The sequence below is a fragment of the Halichoerus grypus genome, chromosome 1 (assembly GCF_964656455.1).
Source record: "Halichoerus grypus chromosome 1, mHalGry1.hap1.1, whole genome shotgun sequence".
Classification (NCBI taxonomy): domain Eukaryota; kingdom Metazoa; phylum Chordata; class Mammalia; order Carnivora; family Phocidae; genus Halichoerus; species Halichoerus grypus.
Window position 1 is genome coordinate 128670433 of NC_135712.1, and position 18123 is coordinate 128688555.

General features: G+C 35.9%; 1 protein-coding gene across 2 annotated transcripts in view; it reads left to right on the forward strand.

Moving 5' to 3' along the window:
* Nucleotides 1-860: 860 nt before the first annotated feature.
* The window catches only part of CAPN7 (calpain 7), a 40603-nt gene continuing 23340 nt past the window's right edge, over nt 861-18123 (forward strand). For both annotated transcript variants that reach the window (XM_036092518.2, XM_036092519.2), the window contains exons 1-7: nt 861-1213; nt 4165-4273; nt 9092-9249; nt 10139-10206; nt 12163-12363; nt 13719-13805; nt 17328-17454. In XM_036092518.2, coding sequence (XP_035948411.1) covers nt 1112-1213; nt 4165-4273; nt 9092-9249; nt 10139-10206; nt 12163-12363; nt 13719-13805; nt 17328-17454 — 852 coding nt within the window. In that variant the 5' untranslated portion in view covers nt 861-1111. The remainder of the gene's footprint in view (nt 1214-4164; nt 4274-9091; nt 9250-10138; nt 10207-12162; nt 12364-13718; nt 13806-17327; nt 17455-18123) is intronic.

Sequence of the window (18123 nt, forward strand, 5' to 3'; positions counted from 1 at the left end):
TTTCCACAAATGTATATATTTTGGCGTCATCACCAAGACATAAAACATTTCTATTACCCTAGAAGTTTCTCTTGTATCCCCCCTCAACCATTGATCTCATTTCTAACATTACTGATTAGATTTGTCTTTAATAGTGTTTCTTATAAACAGAATTATGCAGTATGTACCGTGTCTTTCTGCTTTGAATTATCATGATTCAATTTTGACTTTCAGCCATATTGTGGTGCCTATCACTAGTTCATTTTTATTATTGTTGAATTCAGAGTTTTAAGGGAGAAAGATATTAATCAAATAATCACCTAATTAAGTGGTTAATTACAATAGCATTAAGTTGACTAAAGGATAAGTACAAGTGAAGATATATTACCTTGTTTGTTGACAATCCAACCAAGATCATACATGGGGGGCAGGGGTATATAAGATTACGATCCAGTTTGTGGAAAATAAATTAAAGGGTAGCTTAAAAGAATCCCATGTCCTTATTTTACGTCCCCACTTTTTAAAAAGTCAGTCCAGATGGAAAGTGTTATTCCATGACCCTTTACACCTCCCCTTTACACACCGGAGAAAAAAATCTCCATAAGGCGCATGCGCCGCCCCCACCAAGTGTTGTGCGCAACAGCCGCCGTAGGCATTGCCACATCCGCGCAAACTGCGGAGAAGTCTGCGGCCCGGACTTGACTCTGCTTTTCGCCTACCCAATCCCGGGAGCCATGGCGGTCACGCGCGCGCCGGCACCCAGCAGGCCAGGCCCCGCCCATCACACACGTACTCCCACGAGCCCGGCCTTTGCCGCCCCATCTCCGGAGAAACCCCCGAGGACCAGCCTGCGACTGCGCAGTGGAGCCGGTGGGCGGGGGGGGGGAAATGCGGTTGCCGGGATGTGGGGCAGCCCCACAGGCTGGGAGCTGGACCGGAGATTAGGAGGCGCGGCGTTGTAGCGGGCCCTGGCCGGGAAGGCCGGCTCCCTTCCCAGAGCCGTCGGAAATAAACTTTGCTGCTCTTTTCGGGGCGTTCTCGGGTCCGCCTCCCGGCGGTGCCGCTGTCGGTGAAGAGCTTTCGTGCGTCAGGGCTTCCTTCCTTCCCTCCGCCGGTGCGGGGCCTCGGCGCCATGGACGCCACGGCGCTGGAGCGGGACGCCGTGCAGTTCGCCCGGCTGGCGGTGCAGCGCGACCAGGAAGGTCGCTATTCCGAGGCGGTGTTTTACTACAAGGTAGGGCAGAGGACCGCAGCACCGGGAGAGGCCAGGGGGCGGGTGCAGGTGCGGCGGCGGCCAGGCCTTCTGGGCTTTGCTTTTCCCTCTTCCTGCTCTGCTGCTCTCCTTTTCAAGGGAGAGGCGACCCGGCTGCTGCCACGGTGGGGAGGTTTGGTCGCGGCTTGGGAGCCTCCACTTCTCTGGTTACAGTCTTCAATGGCAAATGTCCACCGCTGAGCTACTTACGGCAGCAGTAGTTCGGTATGGGTAGTTAAGTGGCTAATTCTCGCTGTCACTTGGCTCTGATTTATGGCTTGTGGGAAGTGGTCTCTGATACACACTAAAATAATGCACGTTCGTTGAAGAAAATAAGGTTTTAAAAAAGAATAACACGTCTCTTATCTTGGCATTTAATACATCTGTGCTTCTTTTTCTACGCGTATTTACATTCGCAGCTTTGAAAACATTTGAGTGTAGTTGACATAGAATGTTACGTTAGTTTCAAGGGAACAACATAGTGATTCAACTTCTCTATACGTAAGACAAACTTGGATTGTACCGTTTATACTATTTTTAACCTGTTCTTTGTATTTGAGCTTTTAAAAACTCATTAAAGTTGCTTGTTTAATATAGTCTTATTAACGACAGATGCGTAGTATTCCATTATGTGAATGTACCATAATTTATTTACAAACTAATGGGCATTTAGGTTCATTCTGATTTTTCAGCATCGTAATGGTGCAGTTGTTATCTTTATAGCTAATGCTTTACACATTTCTTGGCTCTTTCTTTTGGCTAAGTTACTGGGGGCGGAATTATTAAAGAATATGATCTTCCACAGTCCACTCTGCTCTCCAGTCCTGCGGATTTGCATATACACCCCTCCAGCTCTATGCCCTCTGCTTCCTTGTGGAGGTAGCTGTATCCTCGTGATATTGTTCCCCCCACCCCCTTTTTTTAAAAAAAGGAAAAGAATGTCAGGCTTTGATAATAGCGGAGTAGTAAATTTTTTTTATATAAACGTATATGCGGTCAGTAAGGTATGATTTGTATTTCTCAGATTATTATTATATTGTCTTCATTTTATAACCTATATTTAGAGACTTTTGGTGTGTTTCATAATCATTTCTTTTGGACTTTTTGAGGAAAGTTTCGTGAAGGTAGTATTTCTTTAAAAGTAAAATTCCATGTGTTTGAGTTTTGTGAAATAACTGACAAATATTCATAGGTTCAAATAGTGCCACATAAAATAGCTTTGTGTAAAGCAAAAGAAAATACTACGCAGTGCCTCTTGTTTTGCTGTGCGATTGCATGCATGTGATTATGAAGAATTTTTTTTATCCTTGAGAAAGTCAGAAAAGTGTTTGTGCTTCTAGGAACTGTTTATATAAACTTTACCAGATCTTTAGCATTTTTCGGTCTTCATTACTGTTCTATGAGGGATTCTTTAATTGTCATTTTCAAATATAAATTAAATGAGTAAAATAAGATTGATACCAGCAATTATTTAGTTGGCTTTATTTCTTTTAAGCAAGATAATTATTTGAATATCAGTATTTACATCAAGGTAATTGGAGATGTGAAATATATATATATATAAACTATCAGTATTTAGATAATAATAGTACATAATATAAAATATTTAATGTTTACGTGGAACACTACATCAAAAACTAATGATGTAATGTATGGTGATTAACGTAACATAATAAAAAAAATGAATCACTATGTTGTACACCTGAAACTAATGTAACATTTTGTGTCAACTATATTCAAATAAAAAATATTTTAAAAAGAAAAAAAAATGTTTACATGTAAAGTTATATTTTCCTCCCATGAAATGTCTGAGTTACAGAATCTGAGAATATCCTCTTTCCTATTCCCACAGCCTTTCAATGAATTTTCATTTCATTTCATTCAATTTCAGACTCTTTTTACTGATTTTGTTAAGTTCAGTGAAACAACTCCTGCTCCAACAACTGGATTCAAAAAGTTAGATATTCAGTAGATGGCTGGCTTCTTTGGATCCAGACAGGCATCAGCCTCTGTAAAGTGCACATGCTTAGGTTATTGCTGAGAAGGTGTTTTTACTTTGGAGAAATCTCTCAGTGGTCCTTCTCGCTGTAACATTGGTAACCTGTTATCCTAGAATGGTGATGGGGGGAGTGAGGCTCTTTCTTCCTCACTAGCCACAGCATAAGTGGCTGTGGGAGTATTAGAAAAACTGGATGATGAATCCAGGTTTTCTTAATTGAAATAAGTTTATTTCATACAACTGAAATCTGCTTTAAAATGTGTCACCCTTTGGCAATATTTTCTATGGAGAAGAAGATTTTCTTTCCACTGTGAGATATTTAGCCTTTATAATTTTTTTTTTTAATTTTCTTTTTAAGTACTCTCTACACTCAACGTGGGGCTCAAACTTAAAACCTTGAGACCAAGAGTCTAATACTCTACTAACTGAGCCAGCCAGGCACCTTGACCTTTATAATTTATTATAATCTTCCTTTGACATTTAATTTTATTTGTTATCATTAACCAATTGACTGTTTTTATTATTATTAACCAATAGTAACGAGTATTATTATTATGTACCTGTCCTTATGCTTTTCAGGCTCAATTCATATTTTCAAGGTATATGATTTTAAGTCTGACCTATTGTGTAAAGAAAAAGGAAAGCGAAAGACATGTGAGCTAAAGCTATTCTAAGAAAATGTTTATAATCTCTTGTATTTGAGTTTGTAAATTTTCAACAGTATGAGAAAATTGAGAGTATTGAGAACTGAAGAAAAGGTGTTGGAGGGTTATATAACCTACTTGGTACTGTCTTAAAGACGTTCTTATTTTAATTTAAAAAAAAAGATTCTTATTTTATAGTTCATAGACAGCAATAGTGAGTTACGAAGTGGTAGAGAAAATTCAGATTGTAATTCATCTGTTAGATTCCTTTGATTTTTTTCTTTTTTTAGGAAGCTGCACAAGCCTTAATTTATGCTGAGATGGCAGGATCAGGCCTAGAACATATTCAAGAAAAAATAAATGAGTATCTGGAAAGAGTTCAGGCTTTGCATTCAGCAGGTTAGTAAAGGACTACTAAACTTACCATTTTTTTTTCTTCTCTCTCATCACATCCTTTCCCCCTGTGTTTCTCTTTCTTTTTTTTTAAATTTTTATTATTGAAAAAAGTTGACATACGGTGTTATATTAGTCCCTAGTGTTTCTCTTTCCTTTTCCTTTTTATCTTTAGATCTTGATCTTCACTCTTGCTGCTCAATCCTTTTTTGGTAATCATGTCTTTAAAAGTCATAGTGTGGCAGGAAGGGAAAAATGAAGGGGGGGAATCGGAGGGGGAGACGAACCATGAGAGACTATGAACTCTGAGAAACAAACTGAGGGTTCTAGAGGGGAGGGGGGTGGGGGGATGGGTTAGCCTGGTGATGGGTATTAAAGAGGGCATGTACTGAATGGAGCACTGGGTGTTCTATGCAAACAGTGATTCATGGAACACTACATCAAAAACTAATGATGTAATGTATGGTGATTAACATAACAAATTTAAAAAAAAGTCATAGTGTGGAAATAAGTGATAGATCTGTTAATAGGAACCTTACGAATAATAGTCTAATCTCCTAATTTCCCAGGGGTACAGAGATAGTGAATTATACACATTCAAACTGTATCATTGTCAGAGTCAGGATTAGGACCCTGTTAAAGTCTACTTTTTCAATATCTGTCACATGCTGTCTCCTGATATTAAAATTAAATGACTCCAGTTGACCCTTAAACGACAGGGATTTGAGCTGTGCAGGTCCACTTACATGCAGATTTTTTTTTGAAGATTTTATTTATTATTTATTTGCAAGAGAGGGAGAGAACACAAGGAGGTAGAGGGGCAGAAGGAGAAAGACAAGGAGACTCCCCGCTGAGCAGGGAGCCCACCATCATAGGGCTCCATCCCAGGACCCCGGAATCATGATGTGAACCGAAGGCAGACACTTAACCGACTGAGCCACCCAGGCGCTCCTACATGCAGATTTTTTACAGTACTGTAAATGTATTTTTTTCATCTTTATGATTTTCTTAATATTTTCTTTTGTCTAGCTTACTTTATCATAAGAATATAATATATAACACACATAGAAAATATGTGTTAATCAACTTAGGTTATTGGTAAGGCTTCCAGTAGGCTATTAGTAGTTAAGTTTTGGGGGAGTCAAAAGTTAATATGCAGATTTCCGTCAGCGCCCCTAATCCCCCACATTGTTCAAGAGCCGTCTTTACTTCCCTTTAGTGTTAAAGACTTCAGCAGTATGTTCATGGTCTCTTCTATATCCGTATCCTCAACCTCAAGACCTTAGCTAAACTCTTCTTTTTAAACCGTATCTTGGAAAGCAACATGTAAGTAGAGACCTGGAACGACTTGTATTTATTTTTGTAAACAGCATGGCAAATGTCATGAAACAAGTACACAGGCTTAGTGATCACAGTTTTGTTAGAGGTATGTGGCTGCTGTCAAAATCTGCTCTTGACGTGGGTAGAAAAGAAAATGATCACCTACTGGCATTTTGTTTTAGAAATGCATTTTTCTCACTGTGTTCTTTTTAACCCTTTTTTTCTGCGGCTATATAATAAAGCCAGAAGCAGCTTAGAGGACTCTTTATTCAGCATTGCCTAATGGACTTAGTGTTACTTTTTACCACTCATTCTGAATAGATAAGAGCAGTTATAAGCACATCATTAGGAAAAAGTAGATTCCATCATTGGATTTCTTGTTAGGATGATACCCTTAAGGATGAGATAGTTTAGTTTAAGACAGTGCCCAGAAATTGGATGTATTGAAAAGTGAACTGCCTGTGTAGCAGGGCCTCAGCTGATAGAAAGTTATATTGATTCAGGTATCCAAAATACCATGTAATTCAAAGTAACTCCATTTTCCCAGCCAAATACATTTATAAAATATTTACAAAGGTGATATTTAGGCACGGAATGTGACAGCTCTAATCTCTTGAGAAATAAAGTTCCAGAAGGATTTTTAAAGCATAGCATACCTTAATTGTATTGCCAGCTTTTTGATCCATTATGTTCAACCTATGGAGTGTAATCTGTAGAGAATTAAATGGTTTCTTTAATTAGCATTTCAGACAATGTTTAAAACAAATTTTGCTGATAGACTCTTGAGAGTTAAGTTGATTTCTGAGTGGGGAAGGGTAACACAGTTTGAAATTCACCAGTGTAGTAGAAAGAGCTCAAGACCTAGAATTACAAGATCTTGTAGCTTATAGCTACAAAACCTAGGCTAGATCAGTCATTCTCAACTGGGAACAGTTTTGCACCTCGGAAGATTTTTGGTTTTTAGATTAGGGAGAAGTAGGGAGTATACTATGGCATCCAGTTGGGTAGAGGCCAGGGATCTTATTAAAAATCCTCCAATGCACAGGTCAGTCTACAGCAAAGAATTATCCAGCTGAACATGTTAGTAGTATGAGGCTGAGAAACCCTGGGCTATATATTTTAATGTTTTGAGCTTTTGTGTCTTCATTTTGTAAATGGTAGATTAGCACATACTTCATAGAGGTGTTTCTGAGAGTTAAAGTTCTAAAAGGTCACCACCATACCTTTAAGAGACAAAATGTAAAGCTTTTTTTTTTTAATAACAGCTTTATAGAGATATAATTCATGTACCATAAAACAATTCAGTGGTTTTTAGTATGTTTCCAGAGTTGTGCTACCATCACCACTATCTAATTTTAGAACGTTTTTGTTGCCCCAAAAGAAACCTCTTATCCATTAGCAGTCATTCCCCATTCCTCCCACCCTCTATCCTCTTAACAGCCACTAACCTATTTTCTATCTCCCTGGAGTTGCCTATTTTGGACATCTCATGTAAATAGAATCATCTAATTTGTGGCCTTTGGGGTTTGGCTTTTTTCATTTAACATAATGTTTTCAAGATTTATCCATGTTGTAGTATGTATCAATACTTCATTCCTTTTTATGGCTGAATAATAGTGCCGTCATATCAATATACTATATGTTGTTTATCCATTCATCATTTGATAGACATTGGCTTGTTTCCACCTTTTGGCTGTTAATGAATAATACTGCTTTAAACGCTTGTATATATGTTTTTGTGTGGACATGTGTTTTTTTTTGTTTTTTTGTTTTTTTTTTTTAATTTTATTTATTTATTTGACAGAGAGAGACACAGTGAAAGAGGGAACACAAGCAGGGGGAGTGGGAGAGGGAGAAGCAGGCTTCCCGTGGAGCAGGGAGCCTGATGCGGGGCTCGATCCCAGGACCCTGGGATCATGACCTGAGCCGAAGGCAGACGCTTAACGACCGAGCCACCCAGGCGCCCCTGGACATGTGTTTTTAGTTCTCTTTCTCTTTGATACATGCCCAGGAGTGAAATTGCTGGGTCATATGGTAGCTTAATATCTAATTTTTCGAGGAACTGCTGAACTGTTTTCTGAAGTGGCAACACCATTTTACATTTCCATCAGCAATATATGAGGGTTTCATTTCCTTCACATCCTTATCAACATTTGTTATTTTCTGTCTTTTGTAATTTTAGCCACCCAAGTGGGTGTAAAGGTGGCATCTTAGGTTTTGATATGCATTTCCCTGCTGGCTAATGTTGTTGAGCATCTTCTCATGGGCCAATTGGCCATTTGAATATCTTCTTTGGAAAAATGGTTATACAGACTCTTTGCCCATTATGTAAGTCAGGGTTCTCCAGAGAAAAAGAACCAGTAGAATATATATAAAGAGATTTTATATAAGGAATTGGCTCATAATGGAACCTCATTATGGAGGCTAAGAAGTCCCACACTCTGCAGTCTGCAAGCAGGAATGACCCAAGAAAGCCAGTGATATAGTTTATTTAGTCCGAGTCCAAAGGCCTGAGAAACAGGGGAGTTGATGGTGTAAGACCCAAGTCCCAAGGGCAGGAAAAGACCAAAAAAAAAAAAAAAAGGCAGTCTGGCAGAGAAGGCAAATTCTCCCTTCCTCTGCCTTTTTGTTCTGTTCAGTCCCTCAGTGGATTAGGTGATGCCCACCCATATCGGGGAGGACAGTCTGCTTTTACTACCAATTCAAAGGTTAATTTCATTCAGAATCACTCTCTTAGACATACCTAGAAACCATGTCTAGCCAAGTATCTGGGTACCCAGTAAAGTTGACACAAGTTGACATGATTGCTCACCACACTCATTTTCAAAATTGGAATTGTCTTTTTATTGTTTACTTGTAAGAGATCTTTGTGTATAATCTTGATACAGGTCCCTTATTGATATATACCTTTATATTAAAAACAAATACTTATTTCAAAGAACAGTAAAAATATGTGATTATTTAATCTGGACTCAGATGAATGGGAAACAGCAGGAACTTTATCATCAGGGCCTAGGATATTGTGTTACACAATTGTCTGTACTGAAAAAAAATTTTTTTTAATTACCTTAAAACATAATTGAGTTTCTTTAGGCTTAACATTTTCTAAGTTTTTTTGTTTTGCTTTTGGGAGTGGGGCCAGGGGTATGTAAGGAAGAGGACTGGTGTTTTATTTTTTTAAAGGAAGAAAGTGCTGGTAAGGAGAGAGAAATTCAGGGGCAATTTTTTTTTCAATAAATAATACATTTTTGGTATTTTTGGTCTCTGGTGTGCATTGTGAGATGAGTCAAACAAGTGGGGACTCTTTTTTAGGCCTTAAAATTCAGATTGAAAGGAGTCATTTTTTAAGGATTATTTTTTGAACTTGCTAAGTTTTTTAAATGAAAAATTGTAAAGTTTTTATAAAGAGTATCTTAAATATATTAAAATGGTGTTTTGTTTCCTGGATATATAAGTACATATATAGGTAATAATTTCATCTATATGGCTTTCTTCCTGTCCTAGTTCAGTCAAAGAGTGCTGGTCCTTTGAAATCAAAACATCAGTTGGACTTAGAACGTGCTCATTTCCTTGTTACTCAAGCTTTTGATGAAGATGAAAAAGGGAATGTTGAAGATGCTATAGAATTGTATACTGAAGCCGTAGATCTCTGTCTGAAAACCGTATGTATAGCTACTAGTTAAATTTGGTGGAATTATGCTAAGAAATTTCTCTTACTAGTGAATTTTATTTAACAATTCCTTGAAGAAAAATAATTACCGTATCATTATAAATATAGTTGTTACTCTTCATTAAAAGATGAAGAACAGAAAACTAATGATGGGTTTTAAACCTCTCGTTAAAAAATTGACAGCAGTAAGATTGAGTCATTAGGCAATGTTTTTTTTAATTATAGGTATTATTTTTTTAACCTGTTTAAACCCATATACCTAAAATTAACTTATTACAGGAAGAACTCATTACAAATCTATGAATTTAAAATAAACCTCCCCCTTCTTAAAAAATTTCTTACATTTAAAAATAAGGTGGTGGTTTGGGAGAGCTTTATTGATTTGCAGTGTAAAATCTATATGCTGAGTGGCTTTTACTGCTTCCTGAGGACCCTGGTTGGAACAGCTAAGTTTAGGGGCTCTAGTGCATAAGAGCAGTGCATTTGACAGGAATGTGAGGTGAAATGATAGAGAGTGGTGTTCTCAGTATTGTCAGAGGACTGCCTTTTTGTTCAGGGAAACCATCTTGCCTGATTTCTGGAGGTAAGTGCTGGTCTCCTCAGTTTCCTGCTGCTCAGTTTCCATGGCACCATGTTCTTACAGTTGTGGTTCATTTACCACATGAAGTGGTCTTCAGGTTTACCTCATTGTCAGGTTTTCAACACTATTTTAAATATACCTTTAAGGATGAAAACAAATTGTCATCTTTGTTTATTCTCTCATTATTTATGTATATATATTATATATAAAATATATTGCATTATAAGTTTTTTGCTTAGAAATATGAATCAAGCAAAGAAAAAAATTATGCTTCAGAATGTCTGTCTTTCTTTCTCTTAAGTCTTATGAAACTGCTGATAAAACTCTGCAAAATAAACTGAAACAGTTGGCTCGACAGGCACTAGATAGGTGAGTTTTGGTCACTCAAGTTCTTATCCATGGATAGCAGTGAACTATGTTACTTAAATTTGACAAATTTCTCTAAATATGTATAGAGTTCATAGTAACAAACCTCCATCTTTAAGCTGAGATCTAGAGCAAGTCTACCTTCTTCCTCTGGGTGAATTTATTCCTCTCTAGTTCCCTGCTTTAAACTCAAGAAATAACAAATCAGCCAAGACCTGTTTTATTTAGTTTTTGCTATGTGTAAAACAATGATTATGATGTTTGAAGTGGAAGACTTCCTTCTGTTGTGTAACACCAGATTTCTGGGGAGAACTTCCAGAGAGCCTTCCAGAGCTACTATTAAAAGTAGAGAAATTGAGAATGAGCTGGCCTATAACCATTCACATATCCCAAATTATATAGGGTGTGTAACTCCTTCAACTCTTTGCTCAAATGTCAACTTTTCAAAAAAGCCTGCCCTATCCATTTTATTTAAAATGGAACCTCCTCCAGTGTTTTCCTCCTGCTTGCCCTAATATTCTTTCCCAAAGCTCTTAACCTCTTTCTAAGGCATATGAAAGTTACCAGTTTATGATGTTTGTTATTAATGTCCGTGTTCCTTTAAGCCCCCCAACCCTCCATGTAAACTCTGTTAGTGCAGAGAATTTTGTTTGTTTTGTTCAATGCTGTAACCACCTAGCAGAGTGCCAAACATACCGTATTTGCTCAGTAGGTATCTGAGAATGAACAGATTTGCACAAGAGAATTACACCTCTTAAAGAGTGTTATAGATGAAGGAAAAGGATGGAAATTGCATTTTTAGTTACAGTATGAATTGATAAAATTACCTCCTTTTGAGGGTCTGACTTGGTAGCAATACCACCCACCCCCAGCCCTTCTTTTTTTAAATTGAGGTATAACAGTCGTCCTTCCTTTTCATTATCATCATCTAACATTTAGTTTGTCTCTCCTGATTCATGAGGATATGGGCACTTGACACATAGTTATCTTCTCCATTTTCACTTTTTTCACGAGTCAGAATCAGAGGTGATGTTTATTACCTGGGTGGATAACCCATCCAGTATCCTCTGAGTGCACCCTAAGCACAGAGGGGTGGGTCAGTCATTGGCTTCTTTGAGGGTCTTTTCAAAATTATGGATCCTCTTTCTAGGAGAAATGTACATAAAATTTTTTTCATGTGCATTTTATGTAATTTCAGAGTGTTAACAAGATTCCTGGAGCTCATATGTGGACCTCAAATTAAGAACTTCTGTTTTTTAGCTCACTGAACCTTTGACAAAACAAAGCCAAAATTCCCTTGAATATCATGTGAGACATTCCATGATCAACTCTTGCCCCTGGTCTCCTCTCCTTCTGCCTCTTGTTTTTAACTTTTCATAGGGACTTCATCTATTTTTTTGGAAGTTATCTTAACTCGCTATGCTAGTTCATACTTCTGCACATGCTATTCTCTACTTAGAATGCTCCCTCACTCCCCAGGTGGACTTCTCTGCAGCTCAAACATCAATTCAGAATAACCTCCCCCGACTCACTGTCTTTTCTTGGTCATTAAGTTAATATCTTTTGCCGTGTGTTCACTCACATATAATACTTCTAGCATCTGTCACTTTGGATGCAGTTATCTTTCTTTCACCCACAAAACTGTGAACACCTTAAAAGCGGAGATTGTATTTTATATTTTCTTGTATCCCCCTTACCTTGCATAGTATCTGACATGCAGTAAGTGCTCAATAATTGCAGTTGATACAGCAATACTATCAATTAATGTGTATCAGTTGTGAAATACTTTTTTGGGGGAGTAGCTTAAGAAGTGAACTGCTGACTGATATGTATGAATCTTACATACTAATTTTACATTAGGAATGCTTGACTGGTTCTTGAAGTAAATTTTATTTTCTGGAAAGCTTAAATGTGAGAAGAAAAACTAGAACAGTTTTTCTGTACCTCTTTCTATTACAGAGCGGAAGCATTGAGTGAGCCTTTAACAAAACCATTATGCAAAATCAAGTCAACAAATATCAAACCAAAGCCACCAACAACGAGAGCACATTTTCCACTAGGGACTAGTCCTTTCCTTGAAAGACCTCAACCCTTTATAAGTCCACAGTCATGCGATGCACAAGGACAGAGATATACAGCAGAAGAAATAGAAGTTCTCAGGTAAATCAGTTTATGATTCATTGTAATGAATAATTTTGTTAACATAATCAACACAGGTAATTTAATTTTCATTAGGGTTGCTGAGTTGTAATCACATCTTTGTTATAGTGTGTTGTGCTTTTATTATGAAATTATAAATTATATTGTCATATAGCCCCAACTTGAAATAGTTAAAATGTGTTATAGTATATTTTAGTGTTAGCATTTCTACTAGACATATGTTTTCCTAAAAATCCTAGCATACTTTAAAATCGAGCACTAAAGGTCAAACAGCAGAATAGAGCTGTGGCAGACCACTCATCATCTACGCAGCTAGTAACCAGAGCCCTGATGGGGAGAAAACCATTACCTTGAAATAGTGTAGGTCTGGGTCAGCAAAGGGAAGCCTAAAGTGGTGAATAGTTTTTACATTTCTTTAAAGGGTTATAAAAAAGAAAACAAAAAAACAGAAGAGTATGTGACAGAGACCTCATTGCAAAGCCAAAACGATGTACTGTCTGGTCCTTTTTACAGAATACATTTGCCAACTCAGGGTATGGAAGCAGCCTCAGGGGATATTAAAAATGCAAACAACAAAGATGAGGAAATCCTTGTGCTTGCATTTTGAGCTGGTGTAGATGGGCTATATCTCTGAGCCAGAGTGGCTGCTCTTCAACTGGAAGAGATCCAAGCTGCTGAGTGTGCAAGTCATGTAGTTGCTCACTTTTAATTTCCTAAAATTGCGCTGAAAGGGTTCCTTCGTTTGGAGCAGCCACCTGAAGGCAGTTTTCTTTTTTTTTTTTCCTGCTGAAGATTTTAATTCTTCTAATGTGTCTCATCTTGCCTGGAAAAATTGCGTATGAACCACCACAACACACAGCAAGACAGAGAAGGGTGGTTTTGGAGCTGAGAGACAGTAACAGTCCAACACTGAGTCTACTCAGCATCCATGTGCTCCTTTTTACACACCTTTGAATTTCATGCTACAACAAAAAAATAATATTTCTACCTAACAGAATTCAGCTATCCTTCATACAGGTGAAAAGTTCTCATCCTCTCAGAAATGAGGATACACAGTCATTCATTTTGTGTCTTGGTGTCAGGGATACTTTCAATACATTTAGTGCAGGCTTATCTTGAGACCATAGTTTAGTTGTGAAGGATGTAAGTCTTAAAAGAGTAAGTCTTACAGAATTGAATCATTTATTTTTTGGTATTCAACGATTTTGTGAAAATTTTATTAAAGATATCAACAACATGAGATTATCATTTTAATTTTATTAAAGTGCCATACTTTGTCATATAAATTTTAAATAAGATCGGTAGTTAAGGTAAACTTGAACATTTACTTAGTTTTTTTTCCTTGTGTTTTGTAGGACAACATCAAAAATAAATGGTATAGAATATGTTCCTTTCATGAGTATTGATCTGAGGGAACGTTTTGCCTATCCAATGCCTTTCTGGTAAGTAAGCACTATTGTACTTTTTACTTCCGAGATGATTTTAGTTTTTCAGTAGTTTTTCCATACTCTGAAATCCAATTTAGCTCATAGCCTTGAAATTAAAATTTGTAATAAAAAAGTTTGGAAGAGAGGTACAGTTGTGGGAAAAGGTAAGGCAACATAGCAAGAGTATCTGTGTGGTCATTTGCCTCGTAATGGGCACATATGGATCTCCTTTCGCCTACAATTACACTAGCACAGTACCTGGCACAAAGTAAATATTTGTCAAATTGGTGTTTGAATCACAACAGCAAAGTCAGTAAAGAAAGAATGGAATGGAAAGTGGAATAGAATGGTGACAGTGTCGTTATTTACTAAAAAAAATCCAGTTCAAGAAAGGGTTAATTATGAAAATGTTGGTTAGCACAGTCTTCTGGAACAGTGGCAGCTTGTGTTAAGAGCCTTAAAAATGTTATTTGGTTCATGACTCCCAGCTTCTACTAATTCTAAGGAAATAAAAATTTGACTAAAGATGTGTTTAATAAGGGTATTCATCAAAGCATCTGTTACAGCAAAAAATTACTGAAACAAACTAAATATCCAACAATATGAGAATGAATAAAGAATGGCTTATCTATGTTATTATAGTAAATGCTTATGCTACCAATAAAAAATACATCTTTGAAAGAGGTAGGGAAAATGCTTTCAATATAGTAAATTTAAAAATAGAAAATTTGGATGTTATATGTATATTTTTCTTCCATTTCATGTATTTATAGATAAATAGAAAAAATGATGTAAAGGTACATGTCAGATATTTACAGTGGTTATCTCTAGATAGCAAAACTGGGTGATTTAACTTTTTAAAATTTTTCAGAATTTTTGCAATGAGCATGTTCTATTAGAAAAAAATCAGAGTTGATGTTCATTCCATGCCAGTTCTATAAAAGGCTCTGTAAAGAACAAAAGAGCTGCTTTCCCATTTTCTAGTGTTTTGCTGTTCTTAGATGGGGAAAAGTTCGACATCTAGCCAGTGAGTTATCAACCTAATTTTTTTCACCCAGGCAACCATGTGATGCTAGTCACTGATTGGAGTCTAAAAAATTTTTATATCTGAGAAGCTCTATATCATTGATCGATGTTAAGGGCACAGATTTCTAGAGCCAAACTGTCCAGTTTTGTATGCTGTATGATGCTGGGCAAGTTGTTAAATCTGTCTCAGATTTTAAAATAAGAATAGAATCTAGCTCATAGTGTTACTGTGATCATTAAATTAGTTAATAAAATATAAAGCACTTAGCAGTGCTTGTTATATTGTTATATAATAAGGGTTAACTTAGAAAAATAATTATTTTTGTTAAACTCTAAATTATATTACAATGTTTGGTTTTACATTTCAGATACTTCAAAATGTTTAAAATAAACAAGCAAACAAAAAGTTTATCCCTTTGACCAGTAATTGCACTTCAGGAGACCAGTTTGAAAAAGTGTTCATAGATGTAGTCAAAGATTTATATAAAAGATACTCATCAATATTGTAATTGTGAAAGTGTGAATCAGTTATTCTAATACGCTCTTAAATGGTTATATCTGAGTAGGGATATAAACTTGTAGTTCCAATCTTTGTGTAATAAGATAAATCATGTTTTTAGTGCTCGTACAACAGAACATCTATAAGAATAATACTATACCATGAACAGTCAGGTTTTCAAGAAATTAAATAACATGGGAAAATGCTTACAATATAATTAAAACAGTAGAATATGATACCATGCAAACTCCCTGAATTTAGGCATAGCACTTGTGACAGTTGGAATTTTACATATTTTGTGTAAGATTACCTAGTGCTCCTTACTGGATTACGTTTCATAAGGACAGAGACCATGTCTCTTTTAATTGTGCTCCTGTGCCTAGTGTGATGTCTGGCATCTAGTAGATACTCAGTAAGTAGTTGCTGAATTAATTAAATTTGGAGAAAAATCAAGAATAAATATTAGGTTACTCTAGCAAGATTTTTCCATTCTTGTTTTCTAGATTATTTTACAGTAGAGTAATCAGAAGAAAAAGTTAACAGTAAATATTTCAAAATTCAAAGGTAACAGACTGATGAAAAGGGCTCTACAATTTATGAATCTTTGGTTAGAAAGATTGAGTGATTTTTAAACATTTTTTTTTCTATTCAGCTCATGTATTTTTAAATCTTAAAGTAAGCATATTGAATATAAATTATATTTATAAAATATGTTTAATATCTTTAAAGTTATAAGAAAACACTGAATTTGATAACTTAGTGGTGACTTTTGAGAGAACAGTTATTAAGGAATCTTGGATTTACTCTGTATTCTCATATGGCAGGTTGATAATACAAAGTAATTAAATTACAGATTTGAATTAACTTTTTTTACCCTAAAATTTTTTAAAATTTAAATTCTTCTAAATTTGTTCGGCTCACTTTCTATTTACAATCAGCTACTGTTCCTACACAGGTACCAAAATGTCACCAGAACACTAGTGGTTCTATGAGATGATCATCAAAAAGTTTGAGAAGTGTTACATACAATAGTCTAAGAAATTTACATTAACCTTGGTTTATTAAACATTTACAGATGTCCTCTAATGAAGAAAATGTAGGAGTTTGTAGATCACAAATGACCACAAAAGCACCTTTCTCCTACTGTTAATATTTTTTAAAAAAACCATGTTATATTTGCCTCAGTTTGCATACCATAAACTTTGTATTATCCTAGAAATCTTAGGAAACCTGAAGACTGTTACCCTTAGAAGAGGTTTGAAGAAAGATGGATGTTTTTTATTTTGTGCTATACATCAGTCTTAGAGAAATACCACCCAGCATATTCCCAACACGCAGTCAGAGGGTAATGGGTAAGAATGGTGGCTCTGGCACCCAAGACCTAGATTCAAATGCCACTACTGCCACTTTTTAGCTATGTGACCTTGGCAAATTACTAAATCACTTTTAAGCCTTTTCCAAAAATATTTGCTTTAATGGAATTGTTTTAAGGATTAAATGAATAGTGTGTATAAAGTACTTTAGCATGATGTTTGGCACATGGTTGTTAATGAATAATTAACTACTCTCATTGTTAGCCTTGCAGAGAAGAGTTTGTCAAGAGCCATCGTAAGGATCTGTAGCTTCCTAGATCCTTTTGAATTGAATCAGCTTGTATTATTGTTAATGGTTCCATTTTATTGAAACTGAATTTCTTGAATATAACGATGCTAATGTAAACTTTTAAATTATATTCTTAAAGTAAATATAAGTGAATTTAAGTTGCTTTCCTGTTTGCAGTTATAAATTTATACTTTTTTAATCGAGAAGGATGAACACATTGACTGGATTCATGGTTAAGTGTAAAGAGCCAGATTTGACCAGAGCATTATTTTAGGAGGATGTAATAGCTATGATCATTATACCAAAAAAATAAATAAATCTCTAGGAAATTTAATTTTGTTTTTGTGTCATTTTTAAAAATTAATTTTAGTAGTAGTAGTAATAGTATTTAATTTTTATTATTACCTCAGTGATAGATGGGGCAAGCTACCATTATCACCTAAACAAAAAGCTACATTTTCCAAATGGGTACGACCAGAAGACCTCACCAACAATCCTACAATGATTTATACTGTGTCCAGTTTTAGCATAAAGCAGGTAAACATTTTATATAATTTTATATGAAAGCTAACATTTTGAAGTAATTTGAATGTAGATTTGGGGATTTTTTTTTGGTTTTTATCATATATTTAGGTGCATGAGTATAATTGGAAAAATTATTCTGCACACTTTGACTTAGACATACTGAGATAATATGAGTATGAATAACTGGTTTGAGCAATTACAGATTTTTATATAGACCCTGTTTATCAATATGTTCTTGCAGATGAGAAGGTTGAGGATCTCAGCCTCACCTTGATAAGAGAATAGATTTTTTTTTTTAAATATTTTATTTGAGAAAGAGCACACAAGTCGGGGAGGAGAGGGAGGAGTAGAGGGAGAGGGAATATTTCAAGCAGACTCCATGCTGAGCATGGAGCCCGACACGGGGCTCAATCTCCTGACCTGAGCTGAAACCAGGAGTTGGAGGCTTAACCAGCTGAGCCACCCAGGCACCCTGAGAATAGATATTTTTAAAAAAGGAAGGTATTAGGCTTATTTAAAACACTTCAGTGGTGTAACAACAATATGGTTTTATTGCAAATTTTATTCAGTTAAGTTTTTGCATTGAAGTACAGATGTCTTCCAGTTAGTATAAAAATAATGGTCCTGAAATACTATGATCAAGAATCTTTTGATGTGCATATTCAGTTTAGTTGGTCATAT